We start from the raw sequence: 26335 nt of genomic DNA on the forward strand, positions 1-26335 counted from the left end.
GCACCTGGAATTCACTGAAATAACAAGGCTGGATAACAGTGTGAGGCAAAAGTATTGGCACCTCCGTAAGTGCACGCACAACAGCGTATTTCGCTTCATGCTCTAAATAAGATACATTCAGGATAAAGACGTCAATCACAGCACTCGCCTCCAGGCTTTGGTTTGTGCTGCAGACACGCTTTTAAACACTGTACAGTTTGAGTTTAAGTGTTGGTGTAGAAAAACATCAAATTTCTGTTTACAAATCAAATATGGCAAAGTGGTTGCGATGAAGAACGACGTCGTGGATAGAAAAATATACGGCCTCTGTCCCGGTTCTAACATAGAAACGTGTGTCGTAAAAGCAATAACAATAATCACGTGGCTGAAGGCGGATCTGAAAGCGTCTGAAACGTGTCGGTTGTGTAAAACCGAGCTGCTGCGTGTGCTACGTTCGGACGCTGAGGAGCGTCTCGTCTTTCAGACGTCTGCAGTAAAAATCCCAGCTCACGTACGAGCGAGGTACAGTACAGTGATGCATCAGGGAAAGGGGCGTGGCTATGCAAATGACAAGTACGCAAAAGAATTCATACACAACCAACCAGCCGAACAAACAAACACAAACATAAATGAACAAACAAAAATCCACAAACGAGAAAATATCGACCAATAAATCAATAACAAATGAGTATATGATAGAAATGACAGTGAAAAAAATAAACAAAAAAACAAAAAAGTCAAACAAATATTAATAAACAAACAGTCAGATGGGTATTAAACAAATAATTATTTTAATATTTAATTGCTTATTTTAAATAATTATTGTATATGGGTTTTTTTTAATAAAAAAATGGACAAATAAATCAATTAACATTAAAAAGTATAAAGAAAGAAAAAAAGAAAGAAAGAAAAAAAGAAAGAAAGAAAGAAAGAAAGAAAGAAAGAAAGAAAGAAAGAAAAAAAAGAAAGAAAGAAAGAAAGAAAAAAAGGTGCAGAGAAAGAAAGATTAAAGAAAAGGAGGTGAAAAAAAAAAAAAAAAAAGAAAGAAGGAAAGAAAGAAAGAAAGAAAGAAAGAAAGAAAGAAAGAAAGAAAGAAAGAAAGAAAGAAAGAAAAAAAAGGGGAAGAGAAAGAAGGAAAGATAAAAGAAAAGGAGGTGAAAAGAAAAAAAAATAAAGAAAGAAAGAAAGAAAGAAAGAAAGAAAGAAAGAAAGAAAGAAAGAAAGAAAGAAAGAAAGAAAAAAGAAAGAAAGAAAGAAAGAAAGAAATATAGGTGAAAAAAGAAAAAATTAAGTAAAAGAAACGATCTGAAAATAAATCAAGAAAGAAAGAAAGAAAAAAAGAAAGAAAGAAAAAAAGATACCTAACTGAATGAAGTTTGGAACCAAAAACAAATAAAACGATCAGTAAAAAAGTAAAAAATAGAAACAGCTGGTAAATAATGAAGAAAGAAAGGCACAGATAAACAAACAAACAAACAAACAAACAAACAAACAGACACGCTGCTGATTGGGGACAGCGTCCAGGCTTGTTAAAAGCGTCATAGAAAATAAACAGAGAAAGAAATAAACGAAAGAATAAGTAAACAATTTCCGTTGTTACTGTTTCTACACAAAGGGATTTATGAGGTCTTCTCGTCGTCATGGCGACCGTACATTCTCAGGTGCTCCCCCTGCTGGTCTGCGCCGCGACGAATTTAAAGGTAAAAAATATCAAATATCAAATATAAAACGAGGCAGGTTTCAAAAGGAGGCGTGAAGAAAAACGTGTCATGTTCATTACAAAACGTGTGCGGGATGAATTATAAATAATAATGATAATAAAATATTTTAGAATATATTTGAGAATAAATAATAAATACTGTACAGAAGTCCACAGTCGGTGCTTCCTGCCCTTATCTTACAGAGAGGCGTTCGGACCCGCCGTGTCCTCTGTGTGACCTGTGTGACCTTTGACCCCAGCGGTGCTCCAGCTGCAGGTGGGAATCTTGTTGGGTTGCAGCGGTTTAGCGTACGTCGAGCGCCAGTCTCTATCAAACACCGCTCTCAGTCTCCCGGTCAGCGTGGAGCTTCTCCCCGGCTCACTGACCACCAGGCCGGCTCCTGCATTATACACAAACTCGTTCCCCACCCAGTCCAGATTCCCTGACACACACACACACACACATACACACACACACACACACACACACACACACACACACACACACACACACACACACACAAAAATACACTTGAGACTGGATTCATCAAGCACAATTTAGAATCACTTTCAGGAACCCGGGTATTAAAATAAAAAATTTTTTAAAAAAATTAAAAATAAAAAATAAAAAAAATTATATATATATATATATGTATTTTTTTATACTTAATTATTTACTTATTAATTAATTAATTAATTTATGTATTTATTTATTATTCTTTTTTTTTTTTTTTTTTTTTAGGAATTAGTTAATTTTAATGTTATTTAAGCAAAATTTTTGCCTTTTACATTTCATTAAAAAAATTAAAATGTTAAAAGAATTTACTAGTTTTACATTCTCATATGTATCTGGGAAAAAAAAGAAAAGAAAGATGTAATAATGATGCTTGAAATGGATTTTTGCCTCAAAAGTAAAAATATTTCCAATATATATTATTAATAATATTCATTCATTCATTCATTCATTTTCTCCCGCTTATCCGTAATTCGGGTTGCGGGGGCAGCAGTCTAAGCAGGCCCCCACCTCCGACTGCTGCCCAATCCTCAAAGCACCGTCCCTTACGGTCCCTCCTGCAGGTGGTGAGCCCACGGGAAGTTATTAATAATATCATTTTTATTAATAATAATATAGTAATAATAAAAATATTAATCAAATCAATTAATCAAATATTAATATTAATTATTATAATATTTCCCCGGCCCACCCCGGCCCACCGCCGGCCCACCCCGGCCCTGCAATCTACTAGATCGTCAGAAATGAAATGAAGATTCAATGTTTTATAAGAATTACCTATATACACGGAGTTATCGGTCACCACGTATCTGTGATGGTGGACGTCTTGAGGAGAGCCGTCGTCTCGCACCCGAGGACTGAAGAACTTCTGCACAGACCATAAACACCATCAATATACACTACATGAACAGACATATTACGTGTTTTTTCTCCAAACTGAGCAGGACATTTTCCCTTCACTTCAAAGAAAGAAAGAAAGAAAGAAAGAAAGAAAGAAAGAAAGAAAGAAAGAAAGAAAGAAAGAAAGACTTCAAAGAAAGAAAGAAAGAAAGAAAGAAAGAAAGAAAGAAAGAAAGAAAGAAAGAAAGAAAGAAAGAAAAATAAAGAAAGAAAGTGATTGACACTATTAAACACCTTTAGGAATTTGAACTGGAACTGCACCCCAGGCCTCCTCATCTCACCTCCATCAGTTCCTGACTTTACTAACACCCTTGTATCTGAATGAACCTCAAAAGATCTACACAAAATCTAGTGGAACATTGTAGAAATATTGATTGAATTCTATTAAACACTTCAACTGCAGTAATATACCCCATTTTATTTAAAATCGGAAAATAAATAGGAAAACTAGAACTTGCACTTACAGATAAAGTCCACTAGATGTCAGAATAGTATTTAATATTAGGATCAATTATTCCTTTTGCAAACCATTTTATGTTTTGATTGACACGAAAGAAAAAAAAAAGTAGAAAGAAAGAAAGAAAAAAAGAAAGAAAGAAAGAAAGAAAGAAAGAAAGAAAGAAAGAAAGAAAAAGAAAAAAGAAGGAAAAAATAAAGAAAAAGTAAGAAAGAAAGAAAAAAAAGAAAGAAAGTGAGAAAAAAGAAAGAAAGAAAGAAAGAAAGAAAGAAAGAAAGAAAGAAAGAAAGAAAGAAAGAAAGAGAAAGTGGGAAAGAAAGAAAGTGAGAAAGAAAGAAAGAAAGAAAGAAAGAAAGAAAGAAAGAAAGAAAGAAAGAAAGAAAGAAAGAAAGAAAGAAAGAAAGAAAGAGAGTGGGAAAGAAAGAAAGAAAGAAAGAAAGAAAGAAAGAAAGAAAGAAAAAGAAAGAAAGAAAGAAAGAAAGAAAGAAAGAAAGAAAGAAAGAAAGAAAGAAAGAAAGAAAGAAAGAAATCTCGGTTGGAACATTATGAGAGTAAATTCAGACTACATGTGAAACTGGATGTTCACAAATCAGACTTTTGCCTATAAAACTTGTGAAAAAGTGAAATGTGTTGGAGTTTATACACACGGCCTCCATGGAGCAGTTGGAGATCTGAATGCACAGGTTCTGTAAGGACCACAGGAAGTTGAAGGTGAGTGGGTGCGTTTGCTCTCGGCAACTGATCAGCAGACGGATTTGGAGGTTTTTCAGGACCAGAGCCTCGCGCAGCATGCCGTCGATACGCGACCAGTACTTACTGCAGTGAAACAGAAAGAAAGGAACTTGAAGAAAACGAGGTGGAAAAAATGCATTACTGGTGTCACTGGTTTTGTTACGTGAGCCCACACTGATAAACGTGTCAACCTGATGACATCATTCAGGGATGGAAAATGACAAACAGCAGCTTCTAATTCGTCATTAACACGATGTATTAATAACGATATCGCTTGTCCTGAAGTTTATCAGTTCTCGGTTAGCATCCTTATTCTTATATATATATATATATATATCTCCCTATATAAACGGAATGGGATCAGGACTCACGTGTGTGAAGTGCTGCTCAGGAGAGGCAGATAATCCGTCATGGAGATGCAGATGAAGCGCTTGGCGTCCTGGATGACCCGGAAAATGGCTTCGATGTCCGTGGTCCTGTCTTTGGGACGGAAGATATTCGGGGAGCTCTGGCACAAAACAAGAACATTGTTCCGATAAACAAGGCACTTCGTCTTCTGATTCATTTGCACGGAAAAAATCCTGTCTTTCGCGTTGTTACATCGTTACTGTTGTTTTATTTCTCTGTGCGTTTGATTTGTTGTGTCATTTGTAGGAAATGTCCTCCGATTGGCTCCTGCAGGCTGATTGCTGCTGCCACCTGATTGGTGCGTTTAAAGACTTTAGAAGCTACGTTTTGTTTCTTTGTGCTGTTCGTTTGACTAGTTTAGAACTTTTTGCCAGATTTTGAGAGTTTTAAAGGTTAAAAGAACGTTTGTTTGTTTGTTTGTTTGTTTCTTTGAAGAGGGTGGTTTCCATTCTTCAAACCTTTTGTTTGGCTCTGTCTTTTTGAATACCTGTTCTCTTCTTTTCTTCATTCAGCTGAAATACTTTGGCACGCCTCTTCTTGTTCTTTACTAGTTGGAGATTTCTTTATGATCCCGTGCATCCCAGAGAAGTTCAATAAGATTTAGGTGCTGTGACTGGGCAGGCCATTTCATGCTAGAGCCTGCCAGATGTTTTTGGTTTTTGAGAAGTTCCTTTCGTTTCTATGCAACAAACTCGGTAAAAGCCGGAGCGAACAAGAATTGGACAGTGAATGAAGGAGTCAAAATTTGTCTTTAACAGAAGAACTCGTGTAAGATGGAGACCAAGAGGGAAGATCCTAGCGGACCTCCTCACCCTTACATTCAAACATGGAGGTGGAAGTGTAATGGTTTGGGGTTGTTCTGGAGCAGGGATAAGTTTTGGAGACTTATTTCAATGAGATGAAAGGAATCAAGAAACCAACATGGCTACCATTTCATACTTCATTATTACATCATGCATTTCCGTCTGGACTGCGGCTCGTTGGAACCGACTTCGGTCGCCTGTCGTCTGGAGTGTTATCTATCTATTTATGGAATGTCCTGCCCAGTCAGTGCACCTACATCCTGCTCTGCTCTAGGATGAACTGGATTGCAAGATCAGAAACAAAACACTGAAACACTTTAAAATTAAAAAACTAGAAAAAAGTTATAACCCCGAATCCTCTAAAAATAAAAAAGTTTGTCATTCGTTTTTTTTTTTTGGAAGAGATGGAGAAGTTCTCAGTGTCCAAATAGATCTCTCTGAAAAGAGTCCTTGCTCAGGGACAGAGTAGCTGCAAACTTGAGATTGATTACAGCCTGCAAGCTCTTCGGGACAGTACATCATATCACTCGCAGCTCTTTTTCTGGCAATTTATAAGAAGCCATCGATCAGGAAGGAGCGAGATTTATTTCGGACCAAATCTTCACCTTCTTCGTGTTTTGTTGATCAGTGCATATGGCCTTCTACAAATACATCAATCGTAAAAATGTTTAATAGACATTTATTATTTATACATTTGCATTTATGCCATTTGGCAGACACCTTTATCCAGAGCGAATTACAGCTGAACAGTGACGGGTCGTCCAAATGCCATTAACGTAAATGTCAATACACACTGGCCACAATACACAGTTTTTTAGTTACTAGGACTTACTTTAGTTATTAGTTACAAAGCTACTAGGACATTTAGTGTCTATTCTGTATAGAAACACTCTCCTGTCTACATCAATGGTTCTGGATCAATGAAACATCAGTGGAATGAAGAGAGAGGGTCTCCAGCTTTAAGTTCCTGGGAGTCCGCATCTCTCAGGATCTGTCCTGGCACCAGAACACTTCAGCTTAGGAGGGTGCAACAAAGTCTATACTTTTGAAAAAAGGCTTAAGAAAGTTGATCTTTCCCTCGAGACTTTTACAGCTGCATTATCAAAAGCATCATAATAAAAATTTATGAATAAAAACACATTGTGTGACACCCCACTACCTGCCATTGAGCACCTTCAACACAGTGGATGCATACATAGAGCACACATCTTCATTACGTCCTTCTCACATCCTAGTCACAAACTGCTTGGACTCCATCTATCCAGAACATTTAGAATATAGAAATATTTGCACCAAAACCATATTGTAAATTTATTTACCTTCCTACCCATACCTACCTACCTACCTACCCTACCCTTACCTACCTACCTACCCTACCCTTACCTACCTACCTACTTATCTACCTACCTACCCTACCCTTACCTACCTACCTACTTACCTACCTACCTACCCTTACCTACCTACCTACCTACCTACCTACCTACCTACCTACCTACCTACCTACCTACCTACCTACCTACCCTACCCTTACCTACCTACCTACCTACCCTACCTACAGTGAGGAAAATAAGTATTTGAACACCCTGCTATTTTGCAAGTTCTCCCACTTAGAAATCATGGAGGGGTCTGAAATTGTCATCGTAGGTGCATGTCCACTGTGAGAGACATAATCTAAAAAAAAAAAATCCAGAAATCACAATATATGATTTTTAAACTATTTATTTGTATGATACAGCTGCAAATAAGTATTTGAACACCTGTCTATTAGCTAGAATTCTGACCCTCAAAGACCTGTTAGTCTGCCTTTAAAATGTCCACCTCCACTACATTTATTATCCTAAATTAGATGCACCTGTTTGAGGTCGTTAGCTGCATAAAGACACCTGTCCACCCCATACAATCAGTAAGAATCCAACTACTAACATGGCCAAGACCAAAGAGCTGTCCAAAGACACTAGAGACAAAATTTTACACCTCCACAAGGCTGGAAAGGGCTACGGGGAAATTGCCAAGCAGCTTGGTGAAAAAAGGTCCACTGTTGGAGCAATCAATAGAAAATGGAAGAAGCTAAACATGACTGTCAATCTCCCTTGGACTGGGGCTCCATGCAAGATCTCACCTCGTGGGGTCTCAATGATCCTAAGGAAGGTGAGAAATCAGTCCAGAACTACACGGGAGGAGCTGGTCAATGACCTGAAAAGAGCTGGGACCACCGTTTCCAAGGTTACTGTTGGTAATACACTAAGACGTCATGGTTTGAAATCATGCATGGCACGGAAGGTTCCCCTGCTTAAACCAGCACATGTCCAGGCACGTCTTAAGTTTGCCAATGACCATTTGGATGATCCAGAGGAGTCATGGGAGAAAGTCATGTGGTCAGATGAGACCAAAATAGAACTTTTGGGTCATAATTCCACTAAACGTGTTTGGAGGAAGAAGATTGATGAGTACCATCCCAAGAACACCATCCCTACTGTGAAGCATGGGGGTGGTAGCATCATGCTTTGGGGGTGTTTTTCTGCACATGGGACAGGGTGACTGCACTGTATTAAGGAGAGGATGATCGGGGCCATGTATTGCGAGATTTTGGGTAACAACCTGCTTCCCTCAGTTAGAGCATTGAAGATGGGTCGAGGCTGGGTCTTCCAACATGACAATGACCCGGAGCACACAGCCAGGATAACCAAGGAGGGGCTCTGTAAGAAGCATATCAAGGTTCTGGCGTGGCCTAGTCAGTCTCCAGACCTAAAACCAATAGAGAATCTTTGGAGGGAGCTCAAACTTCGTGTTTCTCAGCGACAGGCCAGAAACCTGACTGATCTAGAGAAGATCTGTGTGGAGGAGTGGGCCAAAATCCCTCCTGCAGTGTGTTTAAACCTGGTGAAAATCTACAGGAAACGTTTGACCTCTGTAATTGCAAACAACGGCTACTGTACCAAATATTAACATTGACTTTCTCAGGTGTTCAAATACTTATTTGCAGCTGTATCATACAAATAAATAGTTAAAAAGATCATACATTGTCATTTCTGGATTTTTTTTAAGATTATGTCTCTCACAGTGGACATGCACCTACGATAACAATTTCAGACCCCTCCATGATTTCTAAGTGGGAGAACTTGCAAAATAGCAGGGTGTTCAAATACTTATTTTCCTCACTGTACCTACCCTACCCTTACCTACCCAACCCTTACCTACCTACCTACTTACCTACCTACCTATCCTACCCTTACCTACCCTACCCTACCCTTACCTACCTACCTACCTACCTACCTACCTACCCTTCCCTACCTACCTACCTAACTACCTACCCTACCCTTACCTACCTACCTACCTACCTACCTACCTACCTACCTACCTACCTACCTACCCTATCCTTACCTACCTACCTACCCTACCCTTACCTACCTACCTACCTACTTACCTACCCTACCCATACCTACCTACCTACCTACCTACCTACCTACCTACCTACCTACCTACCTACCTACCTACCCTACCCTTACCTACCTACCTACCCTACCCTTACCTACCTACCTACCCTACCCTTACCTACCTACTTACCTACCCTTACCTACCTACCAACCTACCAACCTACCTACCTACCTACCTACCTACCTACCCTACCCTTACCTACCTACCTACCTACCTACCTACCTACCTACCTACCTACCTACCTACCTACCTACCTATCTACCTAACTACCTACTTACCTACCCTACCCTTACCTACCTACCTACCTACCTACCTACCTTCCTACCCTACCCTTACCTACCTACCTACCCTACCCTTACCTACCTACCTACCCTATCCTTACCTACCTACCCTACCCTTACCTACCTACCTACTTACCTACCCTTACCTACCTACCTACTTACCTACCCTACCCATACCTACCTACCTACTTACCTACCCTTACCTACCTACCTACTTACCTACCCTACCCATACCTACCTACCTACCTACCTACCTACCTACCTACCTACCTACCCTTACCTACCTACCCTTACCTACCTACCTACCTACCTACCTACCTACCTACCTACCTACCTACCTACCTACCTACCCTACCCTTACCTACCTACCTACCTACATACCTACCCACCTACCTACCTACCTACCTACCTACCTACCTACCTACCTACCTACCTACCTACCTACCTACCTACCTACCTACCCTACCCTTACCTGCCTACCTACCCTACCCTTACCTACCTACCTTGCTACCCTACTCTACCCCTACCTACCCTACCCTTACCTACCTACCTACCTACCTACCTACCTACCTACCTACCTACCTACCTACCTACCTACCTACCTACCCTACCCACCTACCCTACCCTTACCTACCTACCCTACAAACTGTACTTAAGTAGATTTTTCTGGTATCAGTACTTTACTCCACTATTTATTTTCCAGACAACTTTTTACTTTTACTCATTACATTTTTACACAAATATCTGTACTTTTTACTTCTTACATTTTCAAAACCAGCTCGTTACTATAGTTTTAATCCATTGATTTGGTGAAATATACAATTTTTATTTTCACTGCGCGCCGACTTCAGCCGAACAACCGATTTCCTGTTACTGCGCGTCTTTTTTACTCCGCTGGTGTATAAAGTCCTGACTCTCACTCTTTACGAAAATAAGAATCAGCAGGCAGAAGGCAGTAAGAAGTTTGGGGTTAATGTGGATGAGACAGAGGGAGTCAGTGATGAGAACATGACTGAGAACAGACACATTCATGATCATCATCATCTTTTCTCTGCTTGTGTTCTATATGTGGATCTTCAGCCTGAATACATTCATTAGGTAACAACATTTTTAATTCGTTTTGTATTATTATATTTATATATTTGGCTGTCAAAATTCTTATTATTGTAAACGGCACTAAATGTTATTAACGCGCTATTAATTCAGCGCGCATTTCTGTTTTTACCATTTAAAAAAATATATAAATACATAAATAAATAACTAAATATAAAAGAGACGAAATTAAAACCTTTGGCAAAACATACACTTATTCACGACGTCCCTTCTTTACTTAAATATAAAATAAATAAACTTCACCAAAATATATTTTTAATCAGTAATCTTTTGTTTTATTTCTGCGCCAAGTCTCAAATCAAACACCAAATCCACCATGTTTAACAAAATTTACCCTCTAGGTGGCGTTTTGTGAGTTTTTCCCTCATAATGGCGACACGAACTTAAATGACTGTCTTTATTGATCGTACAGATAAAAACAATACATCATTCAAATCTGTAAAATGTCTATGATTATATATATATAAAAGCTTCTTGACTTGAAGAGGTGCAGTTTCTCCGGTATCACCTCATTAACTGTCCGTGTGGAAACATAGCAAAGGCTCTTAATGATGTCCAAGCATCTCTGCACTGATACAGCCTTTATATTTAATCACTGTACATATGCTTACATACATATCACATGCTGTAAATATGATACATATTAATCTGCACTATTTGCACTTCTGGTAGATGCCAAACTGCATTTCGTTGCTGTGTACCTGTACTATGCAATGACAATAAAGTTCTATCTATCTATCTATCTATCTATCTATCTATCTATCTATCTATCTATCTATCTATCTATCTATCTATCTATCTATCTATCTATCTATCTATCTATCTATCTATCAAATATTAATATGATGTGAGGTCCAGTTAACAGCTAGAACAGGTAGAAGTAATAACTACTTTTCACTTAAGTACATGTCAGAGCCAAGATTTCTTTACTTTCACTTAAGTAAAAAAGGTATAATCAGTACTTTAACTTTTACCCGAGTATTTTAAAACATGAGTATCTGTACTTCTACTTAAGTAAAGGATGTGTGTACTTTTGCCACCTCTGCCAACCTATCCACCCTACCCTTACCTACCTACCTACCTATCTACCTACCTACCTACCCTACCCTTACCTACCTACCTACCCTTACCCACCTACCTTCCTACCCTACTCTACCCCTACCTACCTATCTACCCTACCCTTACTTACCTACCTACCTACCTACCTACCTACCTACCTACCTACCTACCTACCTACCCTTCCCTACCCCTACCTACCTACCTACCTACCTACCTACCTACCTACCCTACTCTACCCCACCCTACTCTACCCCTACCTACCTACCTACCCTACCCTACCCTACCCTACCCTTACCTACCTACCTACCTACCTACCCTACCCTACCCTTACCTACCTACCTTCCTACCCTACTCTACCCCTACCTATCTATCTACCCTACCCTTACCTACCCTACCCTTACCTACCTACCTACCTACCTACCTACCTACCTACCCTACTCTACCCCTACCTACCTACCTACCTACCTACCTACCTACCTACCTACCTACCTACCTACCTACCTACCTACCTACCCTACCCCTACCTACCTACCTACCTACCCTACCCTACCCTACCCTTACCTACCTACCAGTGGTGGATGAAGGACACAAACCATGTCACAAGGTGAAATATTACTCAAGAAAAAGTGCCCCCTTCAAATGTACACAAGTATCAAGTACCTTGTGCCACTTAAACAACTGAGTTGTTTAAGGCCAGGACTTCCCAAGATTCTAAAGATCCCAGGTGTGCTGGGGTGTCTGGCACCAAGACTTTTAAGTCCTCTAAGATGCGCTGTAAATTGGACTCTTGTTACAGATACTTGATCAGACTGAGTTTGGGAATTTGGGGACTGAGTTTTGAGGCAAATTCAACATCTTGAACGTTTTGTCAAGTGCCGAGTATATCATATATGATCGGTGCCATTGAAATGAGATAATTCATTATAATTGCATTACATCTCACAGTGGTTTTAATGTTGTAGCTGATTGTTGTATTATGACTATTACGTTCTTATAATTTTTGTCACAAGAATCTTTGCTTAATCAACTCAGTTTTATGTGAAGAGACTCTTAACACACCGATCTATGAACCGAATGATAATAATGAGTCAAACACTGATTGTTCTGCTTGCTGTTGAATTGACGCTGACCTGTACTGTGGTGATTATGGTAATACCACCAAGCGTCTATCATTAGTTCAAAACAGAGTGCGCGCTCTTCCCTGATTGGTGACTTGCTTTGTGCAATTTAAGTTTTTTCCACTTAATAATAAAAAGGAATTTTACAAAATGTGGATCAATAAAAAGTGAGATATTTGGCTTTGAAATGTACTGAAGTTAGTACAGTACAGATACGTAAAAAAAACTACTTAAGTACAGTAACAAATTACATTTACTTCCTTATTCCACAACTGCTATTTTTTTTACGATCAGAAATAACATTATGTCCACCTGTCTAATATTGTGTTGGTCCCCCTTTTTGCTGCCAAAACAGTTCTGACCTGAATTCGATCATTAACAGCATCGATTTCTTCAGAGCTCGTCTGTTGGATCGGACCACACGGACCAGCCTTCGATCCCCACGGGCATCAATGAGCCTCAGGTGCCCATGACCCTGTCGCTGGTTCACCACTGTTCCTTCTTTGGACCACTTTTGATAGATACTGACCACTGCAGACCGGGAACAGCCCACAAGAGCTATAGTTTGGGAGATGCTCTGACCCAGTCGTTCAGACGTAAAATTTGGAAAACTCTCTCAAATCCTTACGCTTCACCATTTTTCCTGCTTCTAAAACATCAACTTCGAGGACAAAATGTTCATTTGCAGCCTAATAAATATATCCACCCACTAAGATTTACTTCCGTGCTCATAATGTTATAATGTCAATGTTATGCCTGGTCAGTTGGTCGGTCGGTCGGTCTGTCTGTCTGTCTGTCTGTCTGTCTGTCTGTCTGTCTGTCTGTCTGTCTGTCTGTCTGTCTGTCTGTCTGTCTGTCTGTCATGAAACATGAAATCTACAGCCCTCACCGAGAAGTAGGCTCTGGCCAGGGAGCCGTTGAGGTGAAAAGAGAAATGTTCCTCCTTGCTGTAGAGGGCACTCAGCCTCTTGCTCCATATTGTGGGAACGAACTCCTTGTACTCCAGCTGCCAGTAAAGGTTAAAGATCCTGTGCAGGTCTACAGCCAAACATTTGCACTCATAAACGATGATGCCGAGCTCCTTCAGCTGCCGCACACAGAGAGAACAGGTTCAAAATGACAGGCACTAATAGAATAAATCGCGGTTTGGTTTATTTCTACAGAATTGCTGTCACCGTAGACAGAGATCTCCAGTCCATTGCAGCGCTGCCGATGTACACGTGTTTCCTGTCCACCACCCAGAAGGAGGAACGGAGGAGGCCTTTGGTGAGGACTGTCATGTTCAGGTATCGCACGTCAGCACCTAAATCAAGTGAAATACATGCTAGATTAATATATGGAGATATCTCCATGTAGCAAACTAACTAGCCTGGCTAACAAATCCAATTTGCAATTATGCGTTTATGCTAGTTTGGCTTTTCTGTTGCACTTTTTGTTTAAGTGCATGCAATAATATTAATGCACAAAGTGGACAAAGTCCACAAAGCTTTTACAGAATACAAAGTATTGGGACACCTTACTTTTCCACCCATATGTGGTTCCTCTAGGATAAAGTTGGAGGCCTACAATTGTACAATTGTCTTTGGATGAGCTAGCATGAGATTCGCCCTTTATTTGAATTAGGAGATTAAACCTGCCACAGCATGACAAAAAAGTGCACAAAAAGAGTTTCATGAAGATCTGCTTTCCATTAGTTGGAGTGGAAGATCTACTGCTGACATCTCCACGAGCACTCTCAAAAATCTAGTAGAACATCTTCCCAGAAGAGTGAAGGTTATTAAAAGGGCAAATGAGAATTCATGTGTAATGGGATGTTCAAAAAGAACCACATACCAATCATATGGTCAGGTGTCACCAACCTTTGTCCATATAAGTGTATATACAGTATATAGGAAAGGTAAAAACCAAGTTTGTGAAAAGAATAATATAAAAATGATGTCCTGACCGTAGTGAGAGAGCAGATCGAGCTCTGGAGACGTCGTGCTGCTGGCTATCTTCAGCTGAACATGCTGAGCTTTCAGACCCAATAGCCGATGGAGTAACAGTCGACCCTGCGGACGAGAACGACCATAAAACAGAGGATGAGTGAAAAGTAAAGGTGTGGAACCATGTCATACTGTAGAACCGAGTCCATGTGCTTTAGATTTATTGTGGCTTATTTAACATTTATTTAAGACATTTTTGTATCTTTCGAACATAGGTGGATAGATAGATAGATGGATAGATGGATGGATGGATGGATGGATGGATGGATGAATAGATAGATAGATAGATAGATAGATAGATAAATAGATAAATAGATAGATAGATAGATAGATAGATAGATAGATAGATAGATAGATAGATAGATAGATAGATAGATAGATAGATAGATAGATAGATAGATGTAGTAGTGCTTATACACCAGCAGACTTGAGGTGGATTAAAGTGAGAATGCGGAACTAAATATAAATATGTGTTTAAGGAACCAGCCAAGCTGCAAATGTCCTCATAAAAAAATTCTTTATAAATTTAAAAATCTTTATCTACTGCCACTAAATAAAGGACAGACAGACAGACAGACAGACAGACAGACAGACAGACAGACAGACAGACAGACAGATACTTCTTTTCTAGCATGAAGCATCTGTTGCCAATAGACATACAGACAGACAGACAGTCTCAGTGCAGTGTTCTTTTTTCTTTTCGAAGTGTGTCAAGCACCTTCTGCGATTCATGCTGGATCTCCGCAACAGTGTCAAAACCGCGACCTTTGAGCTGGATTTCGTCTTAGGGACGAAGGTAAAATCCGCAGGAGCAAAATCTGGCGAGTAGGGTGGGGGCGGAAGTGAGATCACATTGTTTCAGGCGAGAAACTCTCGTATGAGAAGCAGCTTTTAATGTACACAGGACGATGTCTTTTGGCACATTGACTTATGGAGGTCAGTGCTCCCTGTGACTGTGCGTGCAGCCCAGTGCTGCCATCTTTTGGTGTGTTACATAACTAGTCTCGAAACATTTTGACGCTACCTCGTATACCCCATGTCCCTCCTCTGCACATAATCAAACCATCTCAATCTCAACTTGTTTCCAAAAACGTCCTGCATGCGCTGTACCTCCTGGATAACACACATTTAATAATACAAGAATTTATCTTAGTAATGATCCAAAAAGACTTTTGAACCCTAAAGTCTTGCAATGCCCACTTTGTATGGGGTGCACAAACCTTTCACTCAACCGCATGACAATTTCAGTGCATCCGCTTTGTGTTCATTCACTAGACTAGGAATGACCCGATCTCGTGTTCGTGCAGTGAGAAGCGGAGTTTACGTCAACGTTTCCTGAGGGAAATGAGAAATCTGTGTACTCTTTCTCTACAGTACGGACGGTCAGGGCTTTTACAGAAGCAAAACGAGGCACTGGGGATCGAGGGGCAGGTAATAAACAGAAAACTGAAATATTATCAAGTATAAATCATGTACCCACAATTCCTGACCTAGCAAAGAAGATTCGCTAGAGGATTGATATGTTTCGCTTGTTTATTACCAAAAAAAAGGTCAGTAGAAAAAAAAAAAAAAAAAAAGCATTGCGCATTGCTTCTCTTTTAATATCTGAAACCTAGCATTTAATATTAGCATCCAATCACTTTCAGATTAGCATTTGATCATTACAGATTAGCATCCAATCACTTTCAGATTAGCATTTGATCATTACAGATTAGCATCCAATCACTTTCAGATTAGCATCCGATTATTTCAAATCATCATCCGATCATTCCAAATTAGTATCCGAGCATTTCAGATTAGCATTACATCATATCATTTTAGATTATTATCTGATTACTTTAGATTATAACTTGATCATTTCCGATTATCATTCGAACATTTTAGATTAAAATTCCATCATTTTAGATTAGCATTCTATCCTATCATTTTAGAATATCATCCAATCATTTCAGATTATAACTCAATCATTTTAGAATATCATCCAATCATTTCAGATTATAACTCAGTCATTTTAGAATATCATCCAATCATTTCAGATTATCATTCCATCCTATTATTATTTTAGATTAGTATCAGATCGTTTTACAATATCATCTGATCACTTCCAATTTAGCATCTGACTATTTCAGATTAGCATTCCATCATTTTATATTAGCATTCCATCCTATAATTTCAGATTAGCATTTGATAATTATGGAATATCAACTAATCACTTTAGATGATCATCCTATCATTTCAGATTAGCATCTGGTCAGATACATATCGCTCATCAAAAAATATATATAAAAAAACATTTATGTATTTAGCGATTATGAAGCTAATTTGGTGGTCAGTGCTGTCTGCTCCTTATCGCTATAAAAAGTTAGCGGTTAACATCACATTGCTAGCATTTGCATTGCTAGCAAGGGCACCTTTTCTGAACTTATATATAGGTCAAATATCTTATATTTACTTATCATTTATGGAGGCAATTGAGAGGTGGACGCCATTTTTCTTGACGATTCAGCGATTCTCCTGGTTAGACAGGAAGTAATGTGACAATTCTGTTTGTCAGGTTTTGTCAGGTTTACTCGTCCCAACAGTTAGGAAACTTTTGGTTCTTGTTTTGGTTGTTTTCATCTTCTGAAGGAATAGCTTCATAATTCATTCATTGTAAATCAGGTGCTGTTCATGTTCCTGGCTGGGAAAGGAGAAGAGACCATCCAGACTTTCTTTCTGGTCTCTTTTGTAAGATTGGGGCACTCCAAATTGCAATCAAACACAGAATGATCAAACTGGTCCCAGAATGCAATTGAGCTACAGGAGGATGAGCTAATTAACACAACACGAGACGCCGAACACGAGCAGGAAATCTAAACAGATGACAAATCCAAATCCAGTAGGAGAAAATAGGATTTTTGGTAATGAAGAGAGAAGAACCCTGACCTTTCTCCAACCATGATGTAGTGGACCCAAAACAAGAAGGGGTCCAAAGTTGGCAGAACCTACAACCTTTGAGATGGGGAGGTGGTACCTTATTAGTTAAGGCATTGGTCTAACATTAGATCCGAAGGTCATGAGGTTAAATCCCAGCCACAACAAGCTGCCTCTACTACAGGCCCTTGAGCAAGGCCCTTAATTCCATAGCTGCTCGGTTCTTTAAAAATGGGATAAATGTAAATTGCCCCCCACACAAAAAAGACCCACTGAGTTACCCACATCCCCAAAAAGATGATTTCAATAGAGGAGGAGACGGGGGAACATGGGGGAGACGGGAGATGGGATTTGTCCCCCTCATGTTTTCCTTGCAAAGTAAAGTAGCATACCAAATAATCAGCTTCTTTATATCATAAACCTTGTATGATTTACCGCACTCAGCTTTTCTGTGACTCATCTGTCCTGGAAGCAACACCCTTCTGTTGTTTCAGTTTAAATTCAGCACTGTGTGTAATGAAGCTCTGAAAATAATGAGCAGTTCGTGTTTTTAAAGCTCAGACACTTTCCCACGCATCGCATGACAGTGATAAATCACCGCCGCTCCCCAAAATTAGATCTCGGCGCCGAAGCTAAATTCGGCATTCAGGAACGAAGCTGCGAGGAAACTTTTTTGCTTCCACGGCTCGAGCGATTAGCTATTTTCCAGCCTGCCAAGACAACTACAGGGGGATCCATTACAGCTCTGTTCTCTAATGAGCACGGCAAACAGGCTCGTCGTCGGGAGAAATGCGATTCGGACTGGAATACTACTTCAGGGCTTCTTCTGTGGGAAACATTTGATCTTCGAGAGAAGGGAGAGAAGGTTTATCAGCACATGGGTTGCAAAATTCAAGGAATTTTCAAGACTGAAAAGGTTCCATTGGAATTAATTGGAATAAACAAGAAAATGTACAAAATTGCAGGTTGGCCAATAACTTAAATGTAGTTTAAGAACTTAAAAAAATCTCGGGTTAAAACAGCCAGCTTGAATGCAATTTCAGGGGCACTCAGGCCACGCCCCCTACACAAAGTAAAAAAAGGTCAATTTTGGCCATTTTTTACATTTATTTAATAAATATTACATACATTAATGTTCAAAACTTCCCCTGTGCTGCGTGTTGGTTAGTTTATTTTAGCAATTAGTGTATTCGTTTGTCAGCTGATGACCAAACAAATCTTTCTATTTCCCCCTATTTCTAATAAATTCCCATCAATCGACATATGTTTCTGTAAATGCACACAAATTCCCATAAATTCCTGGTAAGTTTTTAACTTGGAATTTTCCAAAATTCCCCAGATGAAGTTCCCATTGGAAGCTTCTGGAAATTTACCAGACATTTTTAGCCCCTTGACAGACAGACAGACAGACAGACAGACAGACAGACAGACAGACAGACAGACAGACAGATAGATAGATAAATAGATAGATAGATAGATAGAAAAATGTGAATAAATTTGATTATATTTTTATGTTTTATCTAAACCAAGCAGGCATTTTATCTAAAGTTGTTTTTAAAATGTAAACTGTTGATGTTCACCAATGTTAATAATAAATGGAGTTAAATAAAAAAAAAAAAAATCACAAGCAATTTTATGCTTTGCACCCCCCCTGAAAAAAATACTGAAATTGAATCGAACCATGCCTTAAAAATGGAGGTACATACCGAAGGGTAAATTTAGTGTTTCGTTACACCCCTAATAGACATAGTAAAGATTTCATAATAAAGTTTCAGAATGTAATACAGATGTACAGGTTGGTTAGTTGGTAATAGCAGAACTGACTAAAAGACTAAAGTGCTGTCGCATTGCTCTGATAAGATTCTGTGTCAACATTTTTTTGCAGCAGTTTGATATATAATCACCAATCATTATACGTTAAAATGATGAATGTAAATTGTAAACCAACCTGCTTGGCTTGTGGAAATCGAGAGTCCTGCTCGGTGGAGTTCAGATCCCACCATGGTGACACGATCTCGACCGATTTCTGAGCCAGGTCCAGAAGGCTGTGAAGTCCCGCAGTCAGGGAGGTTGTACCCTCGTGAGAAATAGAGATGTCTTCTGGGATATTTTCCACAAGCACCACCCTGTACACAGGAGGCACCGACAGCAGCGTAAACACAACACCTGTGACTGCGAAATTTCAGAAAGAATTCTTCAGATATTGCTATCCAAACATGATTCCATGAAAAGGAAAGTAAACCGGACTAAATTACTAAAAGTTCACCTTAGACTAGCATTGAAAATCCATGTCTGGAAGCCTGAATGTCTAGACACATCTATAGAGTGTGAAGAACTTTAGCTGTTCTAATAACATTACATTTATTAAGCATTGCAGAAACTGTGGAAAATCCAGATATGAACATGTTGAAATGGTATAAAAAAAAACAAGGGGTAAATATTGTTACTTCAGGTACATCCGCCACTGTCAAATAAACATAAAAAAGCAGAAGACATGGACTGGACATTAAAAAAAAAAATATCACTGTTTAGCAAAACTAGCTGCTTTTATTAATCCATAAATTGGCTAATCCATTGGAGCATCCATCTCAAATCAATCCGTTTGAGCAGGGTTGCCCCCGAAACCAATAATGGGGTCAGTTAGCTGATGTTTTAGAGCCTTGGCTAGTCAGGTTTTTGGCCTCATCAAGATTGAAATGCTGATTCTACAAATCCTCCTCAATCTATTTGATCGAAGTTTTCATTGGCACAATTTGTTGCACTGTGCAGGTTGAATTCTCCAGAGTCTGTGTGGTAGGCAGTCAACATTCATTCTGAAAAAGTGGGCAAATTTTTGCAATCAGTGTTTTTGATCAATAGTTGGTGATTGCATTGATTTTGGACGTGATCACAGAGTGAGACAAGCAGGATCTGCTGTAGGCGTCGCTTTTGGAGAACTTTAAGTCCAATTCTGGTCCAAAATCAGAGTCGCTTTTGGAGAACTTCAAGTCCAATTCAAGTCCAAAATCAGAGTTTTGGAAATTGGGACTATAGACTATTCAAACATAATACAAAAGTTCCAATATGGACCATTTGTTTAATCGGATTGTACCTGACACCTGACTCCTGACAGTAATATGGATGTAACTTAGACACATACCACCTACCTAATCATCATTGCAGACCAAGTTACACCCCTTCATGCTAACAATAGTTCCTAATAGTCTTTATCAAAACAATAATGCTCCCTGCTCATCCACACTTCAAGACACTGTTCAACATCAATTTCAGGAACTTGACAGGGTGTTGACTTAACCTCCAAATTCCCAAAATATCTCATCTAGATCCTGGAGAAGCAAAATGATTCATAGAGGCTCCACCTAAAGCTTACTGGACTTATAGGATTTTGTGGAGTTGATGTCAAGTGGTTCATAAGGGGGAAAGGTGTTCAATAGGGTTGAGGTCAAAGCTCTATAGAAGGTCATTTAAGATCTACCAGGTGCAGGTTTGGATCCCTTAGTTCAAGTGAGGGCTATGGCATTCATAGATGCCCTATACAGATGTGTCCCTCCAACTTTGTGGTAACAGTTTAGGGAAGAAACACATATGGCTGGAAACGTCAGGTGTCCCAATGCATTTTTATTAAACTATTTTAAGGTGCATATTAACATCTGGCCTGGGACTACAGATGCTAATTAGCTTTTATAAAGTACATACAGCGACCAGGCATAAAAACAGCTTGTTCTATTAACAAAATTAACTGTTTCAGCAGTTTGAGCTACAGGAGCTCGTCTGTTGGATCGGACCACACAGACCAGCCTTCGCTCCCCATGTGCATCAAGAGCCTGTCGCCGGTTCACCAATGTTCCTTCCTTGGAGCACTTTTGATGGACACTGACCACTGCAGACCAGGAACAGCCCACAAGAGCTGCAGTTTTGGAGATGCTCTGACTCAGTCATCTAGACATCACAATTTGTTAAATCCTTACGCTCGCTTAAATCCTTACGCTCGCCTATTTTTCCTGTTTCTAACATCAACTTTGAGGACAAAAGTTTCACTTGCTGCCTAATAAATAAATCCACCCACTAACAGGTGCCATATTGAAGAGATCATCAGTGTTCTTCACATCACCAGTCAGAATGTTATAATGTCATAATGTTATTTCTGATCGGTGTAACTAAATACATAAAATACATACAACATACAAATATAGAAAACCTCCTCGCAAAAAGACGAACTGCATCTTAAATTCCTCAGACCCACAAAGCAACGCACATTCAGCCATTGATCTTCACCTCCACTCCTGGACGGATTGAGCGCACTGCAGAAGTGGCACGACACCAGGAAAACAGAATGAGTGTTTACACAGCGAATGCAGCAGGTCATTATTTTTCGTTCCTGTGTGCTATTGATTACTTCCGAGCCCCATCTGTGATATGACATTAATTTTAATTGAGAGCTGCGAGACAGCACCAGAACAACCGTAAAAATATCAAACCGCGATGCGTAGCTCGAATGAATCGTCCTGTCGGGATCAAATAATCTTCCACTCTTGTAAATTTCCCGATATTCCTGTGACGTCTCGTCTTCCTTTATTGTTCAGACGAGTTCCTAGACAAAGCAAATCCATGCATAAGGGTGTAAAGAGCTGTAAGGGATGAATTGGAACATCACCACAGGCCTCCTCACCTCAACAAAAATCAGTACCTGACTTAAAGAATGTCCATATAGTTCTATCAAATGACACGTTAGTCTTGAAATAATCAAAAAAATCCAATCATTTGACATTCAACCAAACAGTTCCTTCAAGATGAAATGATAATACAATAGTCAAGTCAAGCCAAGTTTATTTCTATAGCGCTTTTCACAACAGATTTTACAGAAATCAACAGTGAAGGTGAACGGTGTGCATTTATCCCTGATGAGCAGCCGTGGCGAATGTGGCAAGGAAAAACTCCCTTAGATGTAATGAGGAAGAAACCTTGAGAGGAACCAGACTCAAAAGGGGAACCCATCCTCATTTGGGTGACATCAAGAGTGGGATCAAAAATCTCTCAACAATACAGAACACTGACATAATTTCATTTTTATTCAGTAAACAACAAAACGCTAGTTACATTTAGTGTTCAAGGAAGTTGATTTTGAATTATTTTATGCCATTAAAGTGTTCTAAACCTCACCTTCTCCTCGAATTCCTCAAACCATAACTCAGCTCCTTTTCTCTGGAGCACATTATAGGGGATTTTCCTCGCTCCATATTTTGGAATACATTATGCTGCGCCTATAGAAGCTCCCCCATGAATTCTTCTGGGGCTGAAACGAGTCGAACTGAAAAATTGCCCAGAGTTAGTTTTCCCGCAACATTAAATACAACATTAAGTCCAAATCGGATTTCGCAACTAATTACCCCCTCAAACTGCAATTAATACAATTACACATGCACAAGCCGAGACTTCATCTCGATTTCCGCGTCGATATTCCGCCGCTCCGTCATCTCCCGAAATGGTGTAAACAAACATTGAAAGAGTCTTGAATTCTTTTTTCAAAAATGACTGAGACTGGTTAATATTACCTTACACACCCCATGCCATTAAAAGGCTCTGAATCGATATCAACCCACATCAATGACATTCGAACCCACACGATTACATTTACAGCCCTGAAAACTTACCTCAGAGCATGCAGCTGAGGTATTAAAACAAGCACCTCAGAAGGAGGGCATTGTGCTGGTATCATCAACATCGCGGTTGCGAGAAAAAGCTGACTTTGGAATACTTTTTGACCCCAAAGGAAATTTCTTAACAACAATGTAGGAATCTGGGCACAGGGTCAGTCATGATACAGCACCCCTGGCTCAAGGTCCCCAAAAGTGGCAGCTTGGCATTACCAGGGCTTGAACCCACAACCTTCTGATCAGTAACCCAGAGTCTTACAACTCGTATAGTTTTTGAGGCAGAAGTATGTTCTCTTTGTGTTTATGCAACCTATGTAGGCAAAAAAAACCACAAAAACACAGTGAATGAGTAGAAAAAAAGTTCTGTGGAGTCCAAATTGGACATTTTTGTCAGAAAAAGGCAGAAGAGCTTGTGTAAGACAGAGAACAGAAGAGAAGATGTATGCAGACTGCCTCACCCCCGCAGTCAAACATGGATGTGGAAGCCTAATGGTTTGGAGTTGTTTTGGAGCAGAGAATTATGGAGACTTATTCCAGTGGTGTGAAAGGAATCCTGAACCAACATGGATGCTGAGAGTGTGTACAGCTGTTCTTCCTGTTAATGGAGTATTTTTCAATGCAAATAAATTGAAACATCTGGGCATTTATAGATTTGTTTGGTCAAAGTCAATCTTCGTATCATTACATGACCAGGTCACAATTGAAAATTGTGTTTTTTTTGTTGTTGTTGTTGAAAAACGCTCCGTGCCTACACTTTCATTTTCAATCGTTTCCCTATAGTTACAACTGCGTCACAGTCCACACTGCGACGTAAAAAACACCATTATCAAATGGATCAACTTTGAAGAACGTTTTCAGAAAACAAAATTTTCATTGATTAAAGTTTTCTTCTATAAAGAAAAACATATTAGTGACATGGCCTCACATTGCGATCCACAGGATACACACACATTCCCGTTCTCAGTGTCTCCCAGCGACTAATTGAATGTGTTGACAATGTGACCTGTTTCAAAGAACTACTGAGCTGTTCTGATTTACGAGTTGGACGTTCAAGTTCTGAGCTTGTTTCTGGTTTTCAATTTAGCGTTCGCTTCTTCGACACTCTGTTTGTTCATCGCCTGATTTTTGACTGTTTCTGACTACTATTCCTGCCTGAGGATTTGGATATTTTTGCCTGGTTTTAAAGGCTAATTTCTCTCCACCTGGGTGCATTTCGATTTACTTAATATTCTGCTTAGAAACAAAAGGAGCATGTCTCTCAAATCTTTTAGCAGGCACTGTATGGTACATTATCATTATTTCATTAGAGGGTTACTGGCCTTGCTTAAGGGCTAAAGATTGGCAGCTTGGCGATACTTGGGGCTTGAACCCCCGATCTTTCGATCAGTAACCCAGAGCCTTAACCACTGAGCTACTACTTCCCACTAAGTATAATAAGGATGTATAGTAAGAGAAGCTACAAACAGTCATTCCTTCACCAATCCCTCCATCTTTCTCATGTCTTTCTCGTTCTCTCACACACACTCTCACAGTCACTGTGTTTGGGAAAAGAATGAAATCCGAGCCTGTCTGTGTGTGTGCTGTAAAGATGAATATTTCCGAGCCACATTGACTCATACTGTTACATAAAAACAAAACCCACAGAATACCATCAGAGCATTCAGGGACATTTCTTGTATTAAAGCACCTCTAGCTTTCGAAAGAGAGACGACCACAAATGAGCACACTGAGCTAGTCTGTGCCTCCCACTTGGACCGGAGCCGAATCAATTTGGAGCTCCAAATTACATTTCGTACACTTATTAGGAAGGAAACGAAGGCCGGGGTGCTCACAGGAAGAAGAAGTGGTGGGGGAGGAGAGAGGAAGAGAGGGGGATTGCAACGGCTGGAAAATGTACTCGATAACAAGCTGTATGAGGTGTGAGCTCTGGAGAAGAGTGTGATAAGAACCAGGACAACTCCAAGGACGAGATCGAGGTCAGCTATAAGAGAGGAACACCCGATCTCTCACATCGAGGGTTTATCACAGCACGGATATCGTGCCGATATCATGCTCGTTAATCAGAAAAAAGATCCGATGTCGTGATGTAACCCTAGCGTACACTGCCTTTCTATTAAACAAAATACATTGAGATGTGTCTTTTAATAACAAAAGCAAAATACAGGCAAAAAAAAAAAAAGTTAGTGGACAACTTATCATAAGATCATTAAGTCCCCAGTAAACTCGGTTTGTGATTATGTGAACAGTATGTGCTCCTTTGAGCTGTGATCTTGTGAACTGTACATGTGATTACGTGAACGGTATATGCGATCGTGTGAATGATATACAATCATGTGAACTGCATGTGATTATGTGAACCGTAAAGGTACGTGATCACAGGGACGTCATGGCTTCCTGGAGCTGCCCTCGTCAGATTTAAAACACTGATACTTGACTGCAAAACAGCACACTAAATCACAGCACTAATCCCACCCCTTACTGCACCACACACATACTGTTCGATACACAAACACTGCTCGAAAGGTCCCACTAACTCTCAGGATACAAGGAAGACATGCTTTCAGACTCTTCTCTGTTCTGGCGACCTCTTTATAACTAGTTTCTTTCCCAACAGAGTGTTTCAACTGGTGGTATTCTTCATCTGTGTTCTAAGGAACCAGCATCAGAATGTATTTATTGATGAAGATATATTGTAAGTTGTTTTGGATTAGGGGTGTGTACCAAATGCCATACATGTAAATGTATACTGAGTGTAATCACATCCAATTTAACATTTCTATTGATCCTAAACTGTACGTGATCAAATTTTTGCTGTGAAATATTTAGTCTGTGATGCGAAACTAATTAAATGTATAGTGCTTACTGGCAGATATCGCTGCAATTATCGTCGTTGAGAATGTCGTCGTCTTCTCCTAACACGTCGACAGCTGAAAATATCAGCGCCACCAAGACGGCGAAGCAGCACACCAGAGCAAAGATCACGATGCATTTCTGCTGAGACTGAAAAACAACCAGAAAACACACACATTGATTTAGATTATTTTAGTGCACAGCCCACCTGAGACTGTAAATACATCAAGAACGGCAATTTTAGCTCTGTTTCACATAAACATCACTTTATGGCCAAAGGTTTGTGGAAACCTGATGGTTAGATTGAGCTTTTTAATGATGTTTCACTAGATTTTGGAGTATGTTGGTGGAGGTTTGTGCTTCTTCAGTCACAAGGGTGTTAGTACAGTCACATTGATGTAGGGTGAGGTAAGGAGGCCTGGGGTGGTGTTCAAA

At 39.6% G+C, this 26335-nt stretch overlaps 1 protein-coding gene across 2 annotated transcripts in view; it reads right to left on the reverse strand.

The window, feature by feature from the left end:
- Positions 1-1147: 1147 nt before the first annotated feature.
- LOC310721100 (inactive phospholipase D5) overlaps positions 1148-26335 on the reverse strand; it is a 50316-nt gene continuing 25128 nt past the window's right edge. Inside the window, exons 2-11 of one of the 2 annotated variants that reach the window (XM_083532401.1) lie at positions 25914-26050; positions 19345-19522; positions 14444-14549; positions 13674-13801; positions 13388-13585; positions 4653-4789; positions 4197-4365; positions 2970-3060; positions 1844-2121; positions 1148-1657 (exon numbers count right to left, since the gene is read on the reverse strand). In XM_083532401.1, the coding sequence (XP_083388527.1) occupies positions 1877-2121; positions 2970-3060; positions 4197-4365; positions 4653-4789; positions 13388-13585; positions 13674-13801; positions 14444-14549; positions 19345-19522; positions 25914-26050 (1389 nt within the window). In that variant the 3' untranslated portion in view covers positions 1148-1657; positions 1844-1876. Of the gene's footprint in view, positions 2122-2969; positions 3061-4196; positions 4366-4652; positions 4790-13387; positions 13586-13673; positions 13802-14443; positions 14550-19344; positions 19523-25913; positions 26051-26335 lie in introns of both variants that reach the window. The other variant, XM_083532400.1, reaches the window with a different exon arrangement.

Source organism: Silurus aristotelis (assembly GCF_946808225.1).
Source record: "Silurus aristotelis genome assembly, chromosome: 27".
Lineage (NCBI taxonomy): Eukaryota > Metazoa > Chordata > Actinopteri > Siluriformes > Siluridae > Silurus > Silurus aristotelis.